This window comes from Colletotrichum gloeosporioides (assembly GCF_011800055.1).
Source record: "Colletotrichum gloeosporioides strain Lc1 chromosome Unknown consensus_63, whole genome shotgun sequence".
Lineage (NCBI taxonomy): Eukaryota > Fungi > Ascomycota > Sordariomycetes > Glomerellales > Glomerellaceae > Colletotrichum > Colletotrichum gloeosporioides.
The window spans coordinates 126,478-144,312 of record NW_025544708.1 but is presented as its reverse complement, the minus strand read 5'-3'; the positions used below and the strand labels follow the sequence as shown (position 1 = coordinate 144,312).

At 53.9% G+C, this 17,835-nt stretch overlaps 4 protein-coding genes across 4 annotated transcripts; 3 read left to right on the top strand and 1 right to left on the bottom strand.

Moving 5' to 3' along the window:
• Nucleotides 1-2,587: 2,587 nt before the first annotated feature.
• Nucleotides 2,588-5,458, top strand: GCG54_00003213 (Telomeric DNA-binding factor trf1; the record flags this gene model as incomplete). Its single annotated transcript, XM_045403289.1, has 3 exons — nt 2,588-2,660; nt 2,740-3,155; nt 3,212-5,458. The coding sequence occupies 3 exons, from the start codon at nt 2,588-2,590 to the stop codon at nt 5,456-5,458; spliced, it is 2,736 nt and encodes a 911-aa protein (XP_045261570.1).
• Nucleotides 5,459-6,402: 944 nt separating this feature from the next.
• On the bottom strand, nt 6,403-9,233 carry GCG54_00003212 (uncharacterized protein; the record flags this gene model as incomplete). Its single annotated transcript, XM_045403288.1, has 4 exons — nt 6,403-7,941; nt 8,044-8,229; nt 8,283-8,547; nt 8,605-9,233. The coding sequence occupies 4 exons, from the start codon at nt 9,231-9,233 to the stop codon at nt 6,403-6,405; spliced, it is 2,619 nt and encodes an 872-aa protein (XP_045261569.1).
• A 1,373-nt stretch (nt 9,234-10,606) lies between these two features.
• Nucleotides 10,607-12,639, top strand: GCG54_00003211 (uncharacterized protein; the record flags this gene model as incomplete). The annotated part of the gene is made up of 3 exons (XM_045403287.1): nt 10,607-10,965; nt 11,043-11,286; nt 11,338-12,639. 3 exons carry the CDS (start codon nt 10,607-10,609, stop codon nt 12,637-12,639), a joined length of 1,905 nt encoding a protein of 634 aa, XP_045261568.1.
• A 996-nt stretch (nt 12,640-13,635) lies between these two features.
• Nucleotides 13,636-15,384, top strand: GCG54_00003210 (uncharacterized protein; the record flags this gene model as incomplete). Its single annotated transcript, XM_045403286.1, has 4 exons — nt 13,636-13,858; nt 13,988-14,080; nt 14,134-14,787; nt 14,867-15,384. The coding sequence occupies 4 exons, from the start codon at nt 13,636-13,638 to the stop codon at nt 15,382-15,384; spliced, it is 1,488 nt and encodes a 495-aa protein (XP_045261567.1).
• Nucleotides 15,385-17,835: the final 2,451 nt, after the last annotated feature.

Below are 17,835 nucleotides of genomic sequence, written 5' to 3'. Positions count from 1 at the left end.
CCGAGAGGAATCGATCTGCATCCGAACCGTGACGGGCGGCTCAGGAGCCGAGACATTGGTTGCAGCTGTCGTTGTTCTTGTGGGGACCCAACCGTGAGGCTTCTCGAAGCCAAGTTTTGTTGGCCAATGATGCTTATTCCTGCTCGTCCCGTCCAATAGTCGGATTGCGATGTCCTTGGAATTGGTCATTCTGAGAGGTCAACTGGGCTCGGAAGCTATCCTGGCCTGTCCTTGTTCCCCGCATTTGCAGCTTATTCAGAGGGACTGCCTCCGAAAGCCGCAATGTTACTCGGTACGGCAGTCCTGTCAGATCTGGAGCGTGGGCGTCTGTGAGTGTCCTGAAAGTGCACGTGTGACAAGAGTTCGGTCGAAACATCAGGGTTCACTCTTTAGGGTCTGTTCTCCAGCGACCGTGTATTACGCTCACGGACACGAAAGGAGAGGGTTTTATACGTACATACAAGTCAATGTTATAAATGTTATAAATGAAGGTCAAGCTATATGCATGATATGACTGCGATACTTACTAGTGTGTGGATGCTCAAGCAACCCTCACAGATGACGAGAAGCTCAATGACTCCTTCCTTACTATGCGGGAACTGGTCACCGCAGACGCCCAACGCCACAAACCCGACCCGGAGCCTCTTGCCTGGCCCTTGACTTCGGTTAGCTGGAACAACACCGCTGTGTAACGTTTCCCAGCCTGGGCACTACCCCTAGGCCGACAAGGGTAGATGCAGTCATTGTTGGCATCGATAAGTATGGGAACCGGCCACTCGGGTTCTTGACGTCCTCGACGAATCAGAAACATGAACACTTACATGACATGGGCCGGCCAAAAGGCAAACGCGTCTGCCGAGCCGCTGGCCCCTAGCACGTGTCCGCCTTGTATGTCGGCTTGTGCGAACCCGGCAAGTCAGGAGTTGACGCATGATAGCCCGAGATGATGGTAGAGGAGATGATGTAGACGACGAGGAAGCACATGCTATGAGGGACTACAGGAAATGTATTCGCCGTAGCATCGAACGCCCAACTGAACTCCTCTTCTGCTTGGCACTATATCGGACCTCCTGCCTACAGCTGGAGGGGTAGCGCCGAGTATGTCATAATTTGACATCGAATGGTTCATATGATCAGCAGTGCTGGTGCTAGAAGCCGCCTCATGTTGTTTGGCAGCAGCCACACTCACGAAGGCAATTTGTGTGGTGAGTAAGATTGGCCGGGTTAAGTATGGCCGGCATTGATCACCAACAATACCTTGGCGTTGGTCTTCTCACTCATATCTACGACTGGAGGAAGTTGAGTAAGTTTCATCTCAGCAGCTTTGCTCGATAAGGTAGATGATTTGGGGTTGCCAAACTTTTGAACAACTTTCCAATTGAATTGAGAGCATGATTTAAACTGGTATTAGCACACAGGCAAGACGGCAGAGAGAGAGAGACAGAATGTGTGTGAGCAGAGAAGGGCAGCTACGGTATTCAGAAACTGTCTGAGATGTGTAGGCACTCAATGAGTTAAATAATGAATGAATACGACATCAAAACCCATACACAAGGATCCGTGTCTAAGAACAGACTTGCTGCTTCTGTCCGATGGCGCAGTGACCTGGAGATTGTAAGGCGTCTGGCCAAACTCATTCCAATGTCTGGCGGGAGGTCGCATACAATGTCTCGCTTGCCCGATCAAACGGTGCCTGACTTACAAGCTGCGGGGCCTTCCGAGCCGGACTCACGGGAGCATCGACGCTACCGTAAACTAGGTAGGACGACGTTTGGAAGCTTTGCTCAATGAGAACCCTTGCTCATGTACGGATGGCCATCATCTCGAACCCTGAGAGCTGTTTGCTTCTCTTGTTGCCAAGGGCGAAGCTCCAGGACCCGGCGGTCTCGGGTGGCAGAACCGGGCCAGTAAGCGTCCATCTTGATTCGCCGCCTTAAGAGCTGGAAAACACATGTGACTGGGATCTGTCTTTCGATGAGAATCGCGAAGAATGACGTCACGGCAGATCTCAGTCTGGATGGCAATGAATTGGAGTTGCTAGCTGTCATTAGGTAGGAAAGACAGCATCAACTTCAGCTGAACCTCTTGAAGCCTGCAGGTCCACATGCGGTTAGAGCCTGGGAAGAGGCATCACTGGATAAAAAATCCTAGGCTGCATTGACAGAGTCGCATCAACACGAGACTAAGAATCGGAAAAACCTCGAAAAGGAGGGGCTGGGATTGACATCGTAACTCGGCGGGTTGGTGACTGCGGCTCCGAGGGGCAGAGACGTCGAGAAAAAAAAATTCCTGCGATAAGTGACTTGACCGGGATATACGCACAGACCATTCTCATTTTTCCGTGATTCGGCCAATCATGACGCCCCTTTTCCCGGCGACAAGCGGTGAATTTTCCCATCTGAAGGCAGGATCTTGTGTATCGGGAGTGACATCTTCTTTGGGGCAGATTATAAGGGCATCGGCGCTCGGATTTTCTTCCAAAAAGTTTTTCCGCCCAATCTGCAAGAACCGCAAAGATCACGATCCCGCCCGCCAAGGTGCTAAACGCCCTCCAAACCACCCCGAAAAGCTGTCCCCGTGCTTCCAGATGCTCATGGAGGGCATTGAAGCTATTGCCGAGGCGGCGCAGCCTCCAAAGGCGGAGGCGCACTCGCCGACAGGTACGCCTTGGCCTCCCACCTTCCCCGGCCGACGAACTTCTTCACCAGCTTCGGAGACCTTGATAGCGACCACCAACAGCCCAAAAGACAGTCGAGGAAGGCGCTGACCTGGTCGCAGGACCCGAAATGAAGCAGGAATCCCCGAGTCTTGTCACCGATCTGGGCGAGACCCCTCCATTCCCACTCAAGCGACCCCGCGATTCGAGCGCAGACGATCCAGATGCCGAGTCCAAGAGGTTAAAGGTTGACGATGAGGGTCCGCCTTTGGATCTCAACTTCGACATGGACGCCATGATTCAGGGCGTCATGATGGACATCAATAACGAGATGGGCAAGGTCGACGGTCTGGACTCTGTCCCGGACGTGGACATGTCCGGGGACCCTCTTGGATCCGTGTCGCAAGAGCCTCCCCCATCCACCGAGTCCCATACGCCTGTTCTCTCCGAACCTCTGGCCTTGATGCGACGGACAACTACCACTTGTTTGTCAAACTTTGTACGTGGCGGTCTCGTCAGTCTTGGTGGCACCGCTAATGCTTCCCCCGTCTGCAGGCTCTGCAGCTGCTTGTGATCCTGTCGCAACATGTCTTCGACGACGTATACCAACAATTACAAGAGAAGGACTCCGAAGTCTCCAAGTCCTTTGCCACGATAAAGTCCCTGTTCCAGCAGACGCGAGCGATCTACTCGACGACCGACCTCATCCTGGATCCCGCCATGCTGGATCTTACTCTGCCGGATAACCTCACCGATGTCCAAGTCGCAAACCTTGCAAGTTTCTGCTGCGCGCTCTTCTCGTTTGATGGACACCACGATTCCACCTCAAAGGAGCTGCTCGCTCTGCAAGATCACTTCTTCTCGGTGTTCCTGCCCGGTGGCGAGCACGACACGGTCACGCAAGAGATTTCTGATCTCTTCGTAGCCGTCAAGACACACCTCGTTATTGACGCAGTTACGACAGCCGACCAGTCAGCGCCGGTCGACCAACTGATTGCCGATGCTTTCTCCGCTGATTTGGAGGATAAGCTACGCGCAAGGCACGGGGGCTCAACTTTGACGACTGAGGAGCAGTCACTGGTCACTGCCGTGCAAGAACGAAAGGCGGCTCTGATTTCATACGCCTCGGGTCTCCCAGACACCGGTAAGAAGCTCGACCACGTCTCTCTCTGTGTCATTGCTGACAGGTCACGTACAGTTCTTCTCAAGATCGGCTACCCAGATGAAGACCTTTTCCGCTTACTGAACATGTACTTGCGCCGCAAGCTGCAATCTCTGGCAGGTCTTGCTTCAAGACACGGCATTGAGCTTCCGTCAACGATGTCGAACGGCGACCTGGACACATCGGTATCTCACGATTTGGATGATTTAGGAATCAACTCCCTGCTCGAGGCAACAGACGGCCTCGTTGCACAGTACCTCCCGACCGACGCCATCGATGGCTTGCCTCACGACCCTCAGCCTCCCGTCCCGTCGACCGAGACCAGTGCTCCTCCCGCAGAGCCCGCCGCCGCACCCGCACCTGAAGCCCCCCCTCCTGCGCCGACAACGAACGGAAACACGGCCGAAGTCCAAGACTCAACGAACGATATCCTTGCCCTGGTCGCGCAAAGCACACAAGAATACGTCCGGACAACCCTCAACAACCTCTCGCCAGCACCGTACCAACCAACTGTGCCAACACCTACGGGAGCTGCTCCCGTCACACAAACGACGTACCTTTCACACTTGCAACAAACCCAGGCTCAGTCACCGTACTATGGCTACCCTCCGCCAGTCGAGCAACCGCCTCCGCCGGCACAGCACGACAACTCTGAGAAGCTGCCCCCCAGCCAATCATTGCCTAGCGCAGTTCTCTATGATAGAGCCAGGCAAGCGGCGCTGAGCAAGACGAACAACCAGCAGAGGCGAGAAGGAACTACGTCAACAAGACGTCCCTGGACTCAAGAGGAGGAGAAGGCGTTGATGACGGGTCTGGACATGGTCCAGGGCCCCCACTGGAGTCAGATCTTGTCGCTCTTTGGCGCTGAGGGTACGCTCTCGAACATACTCAAAGACCGGACTCAGGTGCAACTCAAGGACAAGGCACGAAACCTGAAGCTCTTCTTCCTGAAGACCAACTCAGAGATGCCGTACTATCTGCAAGCCGTCACCGGTGAACTCAAGACGAGAGCGCCGACTCAGGCAGCGAGAAAGGAGGCCGAGGAGAGGGCACGCATGAACTCAGAGGAGGAGCAGGCGCGTGTCCAAGGAATCATGACCCTTGCCGGTGGCCTTCAGCATCCTCAGCAAAACCGCGCGAGCGCGACACCAGCTACTGCGCCCAGCACACCCTCGCAATCTGCGGCCCAAATGTCACATCACCTCGCTCATGCTACTACGCCCACACATGCCGCTGTTTCCGGGCCGCCAGCGACGCCTGCTACGGCCACGCCAACCCACAACCGTGTACTACCGGCTTCCTCGCCTTATGCGGCAACAGCAGCTCAGCTTTCCCACACACCTCATGCCCTGTCACAGCCACCTCATACCCCAACACATTCCCACATCCAACATCACTCTCAACCTGGAACGCCGCAGCCGCAGCAGCACCAGCAGCAACAACAACAGCAGCATCATCAGCATCCTCAGCAAGAGCATGTTCAGCCACAGGTCTCTCAGCCGGCGGAGGCTGCCCCTCAGTACTCCACCGACGCCTCTGCGCCTGTGTATAGCCAGCAGAATGATGACCTGAAGGAGGCCGCTCTTATGCAGAGCCTGCGCGAACTCGAGGCGTACAGCAGCAGCGCCAGCTTGTCTTAGAGCGACGAGCACATCAACGCTCAGTACTTTTATCAACCCCACATCCTCCACGACTACAGCGTCAACTATAGCATGACTTCGCAAACCTTGACCGACGCGGTTTGTAACGGCAACGGCACTCAGCAGTATCTCGTCAACAACGAGATCTGATGCCGGATGCTTTCTTCGGCAGTGTTAGTACGGATACGGGAGATATCGATTCGCGCAGAATCGTGTTCGGCCTTTTGTGAAAACCCCCGTCAGCGCCTGTCTACACATGATTTTGGCATACCAGAACATGGACAAGCTCAGCGCGGGGAGAGAGCGGAGTCATTTCTGAAGAGCTATTGTTCTTTATAGAATTATATTATATGGAGAGGTATTATGGGCATTTGTCTATTTTTTCCCAAAGGCGATGGGAGGGGAGGGAATTGGAGAACCAAAAAACAAAAGTTTACAGACGGAAAGAAGGAGCAGGGGCGGCACCAAAAGCGATTTTCTTGTTTGCTCATGATACCACGAATGACAGAGAGAAAAAAGGGGGAGGCGCGACGGATGGAGAAAAAGCGCCTTCAAGTCAGGGATAAGAAGATTACTGCATAGCGATAGGGAACGAATAAAAACGGCAAATTAGTGCAGTAAAGGTGTTTCCCATGTCATTTGATAAAACGCCAATGCATATTCATGTTACGAAGAGTCTCTCGCTTTTCGTGGGCCTTGTAGAGCCGCGATTGATCGCGAGCGTCTTGGGGGTTATTCCCAGCAATCGATCGCAGACTTCTCCTGCGCTCGACCGGGCTCGTCACCAGAAAACACCTTACTTCAAACAAGTCACGAAAGGTTCTCGGGAAATGCAACACAAGTCAGCCAAAACCAGCCAGTTTCATCTATCGAACAAAATAGACTACACAAAGTCGTATCTTCCTTCCAGCGCATGTCCAGCGAGTACTACCTACAAATCTGCCTCACCAGCCTCCATCAACATTATCGGACGAGTTCATATCCTCACCGAACTTGGGCATATCCGACGACGCCGCCTTGAAGCACGGCCATCCCGTTGTGCGCATGAACTCCAGAGCAGAGACCTTGGCCTCGGGTCCGAAGCGGTTATAGTAGTCGCCCTTGTGTGGTCCGTCCTCGTGCGTCTTAAAGGGATCGATTCCGCTCCAAGGAGTCTGGCCTTCTTTGCCGGCCATCGCACAAGGCCTCATCGTGTTGCCCCACACGATCACGGCGTCTGACTTGGAAAGATGGGTGGCCTCGTCGAAGACGACTGCACCGGCGGACCTCCAGAACTTGTCGTAGGGAACGTCTCGAGATACATGGGGCGTCGTGCAGAGCGCATCAGCGACGTCCAGGATGTCGACCATGAGAAGTTGTATCAGTTTGTGGGGCCAGACCTCCTTCTTCAATCTGGCAGCTTGCTCCTCAGCGCTAAGCCCTTCTTCTTCCTCGACATTCTTCTCACTGAGTGTGGCATCCAAGCTTGAAGAGTCTTTGTCCTTTTCTTCGTCCTCGTCAATTGTGAGCTCCTCGGAAAGAAAGTCGGCAAGGGTGGTGGTCTGCGGCTCGTTGTCATGGTAGTGAGTAGGATCAAACTCCTTGACCTGCCAGAACTCGATATCGTGGTTGACAAAAGCGCGCAAGCCAACGTAATCAGCACTGGTCTTCCACTTTTGACGGATTTCAAGCAGTTCAGGACGGTCCAGCTGGTCCAAGTCAAATTCGTCATGCTGCACAATCTTGAGAAGCCACTCGCAGAGCGAAAAGGGTCGGCTCCAATGCCTTGTATCCCAGATCAAGAGATCGCCCTGGATCATTTTGATAAAAGACTCCACCTCAGAATGAATGTTACAACCGCGGACGATGAGAGGAATGTAAGGCTGAGGAGCCGGAGTATACTTATCCTTCATAGACCGGACAACAGTTGAGGCGGTGCTATGCAAGCAGCGAGCGAACTTGGTGACGTCTTCATTCCTCCAAGCTGCGGCGTGGACAGTCTTGATATCGGGGTTGCCCATGTACAGCAAAGCAGTAACGGCGAGAACTTCTGAAGTACACGACTCCATCTCCCCGAAAATACCGACGAGACCGAGAACTACAGATTCTAGGTATGATTTGTACGTCTCGCGTGATCCCGGGTTCAGCATATCCAAAAGAGCCTGGCGGTATATGGCGTCGATTGGTCCAAGTATGTCGACTTTTGGGGCGACCAATGATGGCTCGCTGAGGTTAAGACCATGGGTGCCAACATCGTCAGAGTCCATCGGAGGCGGGTTGAGAAGCGTATTGCCCAGACCACGACCCACGAAGAAGTCGCGAAGGAAACTGCCATAGAGCTTTCGATGATAAAGTCTCTCTGGCGTGTCGTCCTGGCAATTGTTGTCCATCTCGTCCGACGGCGACTCCACCTCTGGATCAGCCACGGAGAGGGCGTTGTTGACTGCATCGACACGGCGCCGAGCGACGTTCGTACCATCACCAAAATCGAGCCAGACGTTCATCTAGTCGTCTGAGCCAGACTGTGGTGACCAAGTCTTGATCTTGTAGTCGCGGATAGCAAATGCAGCTGATTCAGGGTTGGACGGGCGCTTTGCGTGAAGTACCAGACTGTGCTTGTGTTTGATCTGGGCAGCATAGGTCGGTCTGATTATACCCTCCCAGAAGAGATCGTCTCTGTCCACCATACCGTCTCTCCTCCTTGTACCCGGGGCTGGCGCCTTCCTGAACGAGATTCGTACCGTGCGGCCGAGTTTGGTGATGCGCTTGACGGATTTGCTGAAACGAGTCGTCTGGACCAGCATTAGAAAGTTCTTCAACGACAGACTTCAAAAGAAAAACGCACAATATCAGGTGTCAATGTCATCAAGACGAAGAAGGAATCGGTGTCCTCAGTTGAGCGAGAACCTTGTTTCAAGAAGAAGGCGCGCTGCCGAATGCCTCGGATCTCTCGAACGTCGACGTAAAACCAGTACGCATCTTGGACCACAGACTGGGTCATGGTTGTGAGGGCATCTTCGGGGTTGTCGAATTCGAACCTTTCTGGATACTGCGTGTTGCTGGAGTTGGCCGGAATCTGATGGTTATAGCGGCTTAAATCCCAATGATGTCTAGGCAAAAGAGTCAGTTTCGCAAAGAGGTATCAAGCCGAATATGAAAATACTAACACCTGGTTGTAAGGGTAGTTTTGAGAACTGGGAAAGAACGCGAACTTCTCCAGTGCGGTCGACGACTGAACCCCACGCCTCGCCAGAATTCGAAACTGACGTTGGCTGAAGATGTCGCGCAAGGTCTTCCAGCCCTGAGCTTCCTGATTCACGTTAATGTAGCTGTCAATGAGATCCGTTTCTTCACGGAGTGCCGGTCCAAGACCATCGACTGAGGCGATCTGGCCATCACCGAGGCTGAGGTTGATGATAGCTAGGTCGTTGGTCTCTTCGCGCGGCAAGATCAAATCGAAGGTACCTCGAGAAAGATTCTCGATGGACATACAGAATGTTCCAGCCGGGAATCTTAGAACTATCGAAAATACGTCTGCAGTCCCAGAAAAGGACCGGTTCTCCAAGTGCCGCGGGAAGCGGAAACGGATCCCGACATATGCTCGGCCACTGCCACCAGGGTTGACGACAAAGTCAGTCTCGATTCTGTCGGGGAAGCCGATCTTCTGGCCTCCAGCAACTTCGTGGCTTCCATGATGGAGGATTCCACATGGGTGATACTCCGTGATTGCCGAAGGCCGTTTCGGGTTGTTGTTGCGTGGCCGCGACGAGCGGGGCAGGCGAGGAGGCCGAGGCATTTTGCCGCCCGAGTACAAGTGAGAAGGCGGCACCGATGGGAAGAGTGCTTGAAAGGGAAATCGAGCTCAATCGACACCAAGCAAACAAAAAGAGGATGGCAAGAGAAGATGGGGGCTGCAACAACTGGGTAGGTCTGTTAGGTATGTTGTAGGAAGGTAAGGCGAGGGATCGGGGTTGAACCAGTGATCGGGTGGGAGAAAAATTTGTGACCGATCGGCGGACTCGAACAATTCAAATTATCGAAAAAGTCTCTTTCTGCGATTTTCAGTTGCGTCGCAGGAAAATTCGTGGGCAAAAGGAAACAGAAAGTGCCATGGGTGTGAGGTTGGGGGCGAGATTGGCGGAAGCAAGCAACCACGCCGCTCAATACCTTCTCCGCTTTTGAAGTCGTTCTGATTTGGGAGTAATTTTGCCTCCTGGACCTTCCTCGTTCCAAGCACGTCTCGAGGTGATTGGAGCACTGCTACAGGTTGGCGTGATAAGCACACTCTCAAGAGTGAAGGCGCGAGGCGCCTCTCGGATCAAATCGCTCTTTCCATAATCAAAGGCAGATCATGACATGAACCGCACCGGCCACAAGACAAAGAACCATTGCTAGCAGCCTTGAGTGAGGAAGGTATAGTGTTCATTCCTGAGGCAGGCACGAATATGAGTGCCTGACCCGGTACACCTTCGGGGACCGTACGGTGGCAGAGAGCCCTTCTGGCCGCGCCCTCTCCTTCACCTTAAACCGCCTTCCATAATCTTGCGCCCAAAAGCTATAGACTGGACCTTCCTTGGATATCTGGGCGGCCTCAGAAGAGCCTGGAAACCCAATGCCCCCCCTGGTTCTTACGTCTCCCCCGCCCTTTCAACGTCTCGTCAAAACACCGCCATCTGCAACTTGACCATTGGTTGGCGACACGATATCAGTTGTCCGGATTCCTTCGCCAAACGAAGCACAGAAAACTACAACAGTCTCAATTTCGCTTACGGGCTCAGATCAACATCGTTCTGCCTCAATAGTCACGTCAGATATTTGACAATCCTTCATCGCCGATTCTAGTTTCCTCCGTCTCGGCTGGCGGCAAAGACGATGGCACGTACATCTGCAACTCGCACCAGTCGTAGAGAAAATACTGAAGAAGCATTCTGACCGTACAATAGGAAAATGGCGTACCCAAAAAACTTCTTTGTCGGATATGATTGCGCTATCCTTTTCCCTGAGGACGGAGTCCTGGTTGGCGGCTTCAACTTCGGCTTTCAGGATCAACTTGAGACGCGCCTTTGCGCCTACCCAGGTCATAATCGACTCGTACTTAAATTCTATCTACAACGACGTTAGGACAACGTTGAGACGTACCATTACGAGCCTCATGATCCGTGGGAGAAGATGGCTATCGAACTCGAATTCCCAGTCGGAACTTGGAAATACACCGCCCAACCACTTCCCCGAAAGCACCACATGAGATTCTTCGACACAAGTTCACCCCGAAGCTACATCTTGGTGCGCCTACAATTAGAATCCCCCCCTGTTGTGGAAGGACTCAGCTTGCTCTTCAGGCGGGAAGTCCAGGGTTCATTGGAGCTTGGTGGGCTCGACGACAAGATCAATGGCTTCCGATCCCTCCGAGAAATAATGAGAGCGAAGAACTTCAATCTCGTGATTGACAGTCGTCACTCTTCCGCAATATCGTCTCAATTTGGTCTTCAAATAGATGTTTCACCTCAGAGTGGCCAGAATGGTGACAGGTGCGTTTTCCGCCGATGGAGGGTGTTGCGCTGTCGTCCAATATTGAAGAAGCTCAAGCTGATGCAGCCTTGTCTAGACACGATTGGGTGATCGATCCCGACACAGACCAAATTATCAAGAAGCCTGACGAGAAGGTCGTTGCAAGGAGATGCTACCAAACTGCTCACAACGCATACAATGCCTTGACAAAATCAGTCTTACAAGAAGAGCTTTGGATCAATCAACATGTGAACCAGCTTGCTGGAAGTCCTTGCGAAGTCTCGTTCGAACCAAAGGGAACACAAGTGATGGCGGATGCGAAGTTCACCGACCCCGCTATGGTATGTATCTCTACCTCCATCTGGACTGGCTTCCTAATAACATGAAAACAGCTGTCGACATTGTGGCTCTCGGTTCCTCATCTTACCAAAAACGGTACCCAAGTCATCTTAGCCGTACACAGAGATGGCCAGGTTTCTCAATACAAAGGCACTGTGTCACGCGACGTGGACAAGACGCCCGGGGGAAGACTATTCATCTCGATTGACCCACCTGAAGCTGAAGCACGTCAAGATTTAGCCTCCCTTGTGGCCTCTTTGAACGAAGCCACCACGGCTCGACTTCATTTTGACATCGACCACAAGCTTTACAATCAACGGGTTGCCGCCGTGAAGGATGTGTTTCATACCGACCTATCTCAAAGGTCTGCCGAGGATCGGGCGGCCAATCGTTTGCTAAAAGAGCTACTCGTCGGGGGCACGTCTGGCCCGATTGGTGACACACCACTCGAGCTTCCAGATTTTGACCTCGTTGGTGGCATACCAGACGCTTACCTCAAAGCGCTCAAATCAGAAGCTCCCTCCGGTACTCGAGATCAATACTTCAACTACGTGACTAACCGCACCCGTCTTGGTCTCGTCAGCATAACAGGAGAGTTCACAATAAATCTTCTAGCGGTTACTGCCATCCTTTTCACAGCCAATCCATCAATCGGCAAGGTGTTTCTTTCTGCTTCGACTGATATAAGTTTGTACGCCATCGCTGAAAAAATTCAAGACTTGGGTCTCAGAATCAGCAGCAGACCCAGCATAAAAGATTCCGCCCCGCTCGTTGTCATCGGAAGCGACCTAGATTTGGAAGTCGACGCATTCATCCTAAGGATCTCACAGTCCAATGTGAAGCCTCGTCACCAACTCTCTGTCTGCTGCCGACTCCTCGGACTCTTGAATTACAAAGTTGGTAGCTTTCCAGACTTGGACCATCCCAAGCTCAAGAAGATACGCACCAAGATTTCCAGGGAAAGCCGGTACAAACACATTCGTGACGTTCACGCCAGCAAATCAGAATTCTGCAATGATTTTGTGCAACGTGGGCATATAAGAGGGTTGATGGAGTCGATCGTCAGCGCGGCGGATGTGTTGGGCACCATGCCTGATGTTTGTCGAGACCACCCATATGACGAAGTACGGAAGAAGGCGAAGGGTATTGTTCTTCACCATGCCGCTTCGATATCAAGGAACGATGCTCTGGTTGTTCTCGGTGATTGTTTCAAACCACTCGCGATGGATGGCTGTGAGAATCGACGGGTCAAGCCGCTTATTGGCGAGAATGGTGATCATTACAATGCATTCTTTGAGGATGCTGAGATGTCTATTCTCCGGTTCATCATATGGTCTGGACATCCGTTCATCTGATTGGGGTTTACAGATTAGGTGTGATACACTTGCTTGTTAGATGCAGAGGTTGCCGAAGTTTGTGAGCATTAGTGTTCCCTAGACAGATTTTTAGAATTCAGCATTCATTCGGGCATCACGCGTACAAGAAATCCATTTTGGATGATGCTTATTAGATTGTCCAGGCAAGTGCCCATTGCGATGTCTGCTCGCCAACAACCCAACCATCCGCGGCGGGACTTCATGTAATGACAGATCGAGCGCATCCTGCCAGTTTTCCGTCTTGCCAAAGGCGCAAGCGGAAGGATAAGTATGTTAACCATGACTCCAGTAGCTTCTATGAAGCAGCTTTCGTGAAAGCAGGAACAGCACATCTGCCTGATGTTTCAGGCTTATGATCAAGTCTAGCTGGACGATGAGGAACGACAAAGACAACGAAGACGACGACGGCAACGGCATTCATCATCCTGTCTCCATCTCGCACCGAGCAAACATCTGACCTGTCTCATCTTTCCTCCGAAAAGCCTGTCAACGTCCCACGAGAAACGGGTATCAGCATCTCGTACAACCTCCATGAGGCACACCGCCCTTAGGCAATCGGCCAAACATACATCACCTTACCCAAGAAGCCTCGTACGCCTTGGGAGCTTCTCTTCTCTCTTTACCTTGAATCACGAGGCCCGTCTCTGATAGACCGGTGCGTCTTATCACTTCTCACGGAGCCTCACACACGCGACACCGCCCCTCGTGCTCCCGCTGAAGGGGTGGGCTGCCTTACCACGTCACGCCAGTTTGCCTCTCGCCGATCTCCTGGTATGCCTCTTGTCTCTGTAACATCATCGAAATGCCTCACGGGTGCCTGCTCACCGACATTTGGCGAGGTTCAGAGGACATATGACTGTTTTTAAACCGGCAATCCCCAAGCAGCTTCCTGAACCAACTCTCGACAACTTGAACTAAATCACTTCCAAACTTTGACCAAACTCACAATCTGTCTTGCCAATCTGATTGCCCAGCATGGCCTTCGGCAAAAAGAAACGCCTGACTCCGCAGGAGCTTGCCCGGCTCTGCAGCTTCGCGCACCCCATGGGCCTCCGCTGCCCCTATGCCAGAGTCACCTTGACCAGGGACGGCGCGCGCTTCGCCTCGCCGTTTTGCAAGATCCACTGCTGCAAGAAGATTGATAACGGCGCTGCTTGCACGAATGTGAAGACCAATAGCCGAGGATACTGCACCCAACGTACTTACCCCTGAGCCCCTTTTCGGCCATCCCACTCAACCCTTCACGGCCTTCTCTCCACCGTATCACCTCATAATTATCACTTCCATCAGGCTCTTCGCTCCAATAGCATATCTGACCATCGTCCAGACCTCCTCTGCACCGGCATAATGAACGGCCAACGCTGCACAAACTACGTCAAATCCTACGACCCCAAGGAATACCAATTCTGTGCCCAATTCCGTACGCCCCCCTTTCCCACCCTCCTTCAGTGTCCCACTAACACGTCTTCCCAGACAACTGCCTCCAACAAGGCTGCAAAAACGAACGCATCCACCAAGGCGACGTCGACCTCCGCTACTGCCAGGACCACCGCTGCGTCCGGCCAGATTGCACATCCCCCCGCGCCCCCGGCGGCAGCACCCACTGCGCCTCGCACACCTGCGCCGCGCCGGCCTGCTTCGCCGCCTGCCCGGGCGCCTCCGGCGACCCCCACGACCCCTCGCGCTTCTGCGACCGCCACCGCATGTGCCACACCGCCGGCTGCCGGCAGTTCGCCCACGTCCGCGCCGACGGCGTGCCCTCCAAGCACTGCGGCGCGCACTACTGCCGCTGGGAGGCCGAGGGCGGCTGCGACGGGGCCCGGGACCCGATGAGTGCGGACGGGGTGTGCGGCGCGCATACGTGTGTCGAGGCGGGCTGTTTGCGGGCGAGGGACCACCGGGAGGAGGGCGCGCAGTGGTGCAAGGATCACACGTGCAAGAGCCGGGACTGTCGGTGGAGGAGGTGGTTGGGGGAGTATTGTCGGGAGCATCAGTGTGGACGGCCGGGATGTCCGAGACATGGCGAGCATAACAACTACTGTGACAGACACCGGGCTTGTACCACGCCAGGATGTGATCGGCTCCGGAGGATTGATGGGGAGAATATCGGTTTGCACTGCGAGGAGCGTGTGTATCTCTCAACACCCATACCTGAACCACATGAGCTGACACGACCCAGACTCCATCACCCGCTGCCGGAGAGAAGGCTGCGACGTGCGCGTCGTCGACAACACGGAGCTCTGCGCCAGCCACCTCTGCAGCTGGCGGCCCTGCCGCAACGAGCGCGCGCTCTTCGGCTCCGCGCTCTGCGCGCAGCACAAGTGCGCCGTGCCGACGTGCCCGCACCGCCGCACGCACATGAACTACGACCCTATGTACGCGGTGCTTGGCGGCGACCGCGCCGCGGAGCTACTCATGTCGGCGTTCTGCAACGGTCACGCGTGCCGGCACGAGCAGTGCCCGCTGAGGGCTGAGGGCGACACGCACTTCTGTCGGACCCATGCGCGGTGCCGGCGGCCTGGGTGCACGAGGGTCGTGGAGCTCGAGGGGGAGGATCCGACGATTTGTTTGGAGCATAATCGGATGGGGCCGCGGGGGATGGGCAGGAGAGGGGCACTGGGAGGTGATCCGTATGGGAACGGATATGGGAACGGGTATGGTAATGGGGATTATGGGTATGGATGGCCTGGTGGCGGCGTTTGGGGTGTGAATGCTGCCATTTGAGGCTGGTCGGGGATGATTCTTTGGGTTAGAGATGCTCTGGACACAAAATGGCGGGCGTTATTTCAGAGCAGAGCACTTGGTCCGAACTGTTGTTAAGAGGTGCAGACATACAGACCTGAACATTACTTCTGCTCATTGATGAGCACTGTGGAAGACAGCCATTCCACAAGAGGGCTCTCGGAACGTCTCCACGATAGATACGAGGGAGGTTGATCCTCGAGTAGTATGAAGAGTCTTTCGTGTCAGCATCAAGTGTAACCCCAAATGATTTAAAAGGGCCGCTTCAAGATATACTCGAACTGGAGAAGGCTGTGAGCGTCCTATTCTGGTTTCTCCCAACCTTGTCAGCAGCGACACACCCACTTGTGGCGTGAAGAGTTGCAACCTCATCGATGGTTTCCGTCAGCTTTTCGTCAGGCCGGTTGCTGTATCCGGGGCAGCGAGGCAATTTGACATGATTTCCAATCCACAAAGCCAAGCAGTCGTTTTCTCACGCACAGCAATAGCAGCCAAGCCATTCTGCGGTCCAAAAATAAGCATCATCGATCCCCGTGATAGTTTCGCGTGATGTCGCGCATCAAAGTGCAGGAAGACGCGCTCGACCTCAGCCTCAGCTTCGGGCCGTGTGAGTAGAAGCAAGGGCCACATGTTCAGTGCGGGAAAAGACGGCGATGTGGCTCATCTCGCATGAGTTCGCAGACCGGTCTTCATCGCACCACTTACACCGTCGGCGCAGCCCACCACACGCTTGCCATCCGCACAAGGCAACGAGACCATTCTGGTCTCAATCAGGTAGCGGAGGGCACCCAAACATCAAGCCACCAGACACTATGAGTCTTGTCGAGAAATTTCTGGACGCTTCCGGTTGCCTCACAAAGGCGGCGATGTCGAGACACAACAGGGAGGGACAGTTTGTCGAAGGAATGGCATCCTGACCGTTTCGCGGACTCGTGAGGGTTGAACCGCTGTCGGAGGGAGTCAAGGCAAAGTGGACAATCCTCGCAGGGTGCGACGGTCTCGAGTCTGGTTGAAAGAGTCGGGGTGGTAAAACGGTAGCCTTGTCGGGGCTATGTCGACGACCTGAGGGATATGGAGGGTCAGAAACCGGTGTTGGTCGAGACGTTGAAGGGAAGAAGAAAAGGCACGTATCCCTGCTCAAGGTCTGGCCCAGTGAAAGCAGAAAATGTGGAGGGAGCCCAAGCGCAGGGTCCGTACAGTGCTGGCGTCCCCAAAATGGGATTTTTTGACAGTGCAAACACGGTCTGACGGCAGACTTGGGGCCCTCCAATCACCTGCGCAGCGCATCATCCCGCCTTTGGTCTCCAAACCTCTCCACTAGACAACACCATCACCAAATGTCAACGCTCGCGTCTGCGCTACAGAGAATCGCTTTGTACTCTATTTCCAAGCTGCATGAAAGAAGAAACTTACCGTCTCCTAGCTACAGCCTCTTGGTCTTTGGGGTTTTTCCGTTTCACCCTCGCTGATCCCTGACTCTTCCCCCTAACGACTGGGATGGGCGACCGTCAAGTCGTCACAGCCCCGGAGCCGGTTCCGAATGACCTCCCTTCGCGTGAGACATCCTCCTCATGCGCTCGCGGCCAAACGACCTGCCAGGTCTCACCGCACCCAACTTGTGAGGATGTCTACATGACTGCTACACACAACTTCTGAGTCCTCGTTCATCCCACAACCAAGTCAGCATTATGACACCCGACACTTGCTACTCACCATCTCCAGGGTCCTTGACACCAACAGGGGCCGAATAAAGAAAATGGCGTCGTCTTCGTCCGCAACCTGCTCACCTTATTGCAACTTTACTGCCCCCAAAGTCCTCCCACACACGCGCGCGCATACCTCACGGCGCGCCAGCCATCGAACCGGCACCCATCCCTCTCCTGCCCACGCGCTTGAGCCTCGTGGTCGCTGCCTTCTTTCGAGTAGGGCACCTCGATGACTCGATATTCTTGAGGCGCCCTCCTCCCTCCCAGTTCGAAATGGCATGGCTCTCCCGGGACGATGGTTGAGTCCTATGCCAGGGCGCTGCCTTGCATGGCCCCGTTAAGTCAAGCCTTACCCGCTTCCCGCTGCGGCCATGCCGTCGACTCACGAATCCTCGCTCGTTCCTAGACCCTAAGTCTTCTGCTTCGATCACCTGCATATAGTCCTAGCTCCTATGGTCTACTGTCTTTACTCGCAGATTTCCATATTAGTACCGCGATCTCTCCCTTTTCCGGGATCATCGAACCTACCCTCTTCCATCATCGTACTACTTTCACAGCTACCCAAGCCATACATTACACAACTTCAACCCGAGGGCTTCCAGTATCAGTTGAAAGCCTTCATACACAACCACAAAGATACCTAACAACCTTGAAGACTGCGAATCTCGTCGCAGTCCTCGTCCCACAGCCAAAGTGGGTAACGAGTGCGACAAACCCCCAAAACACC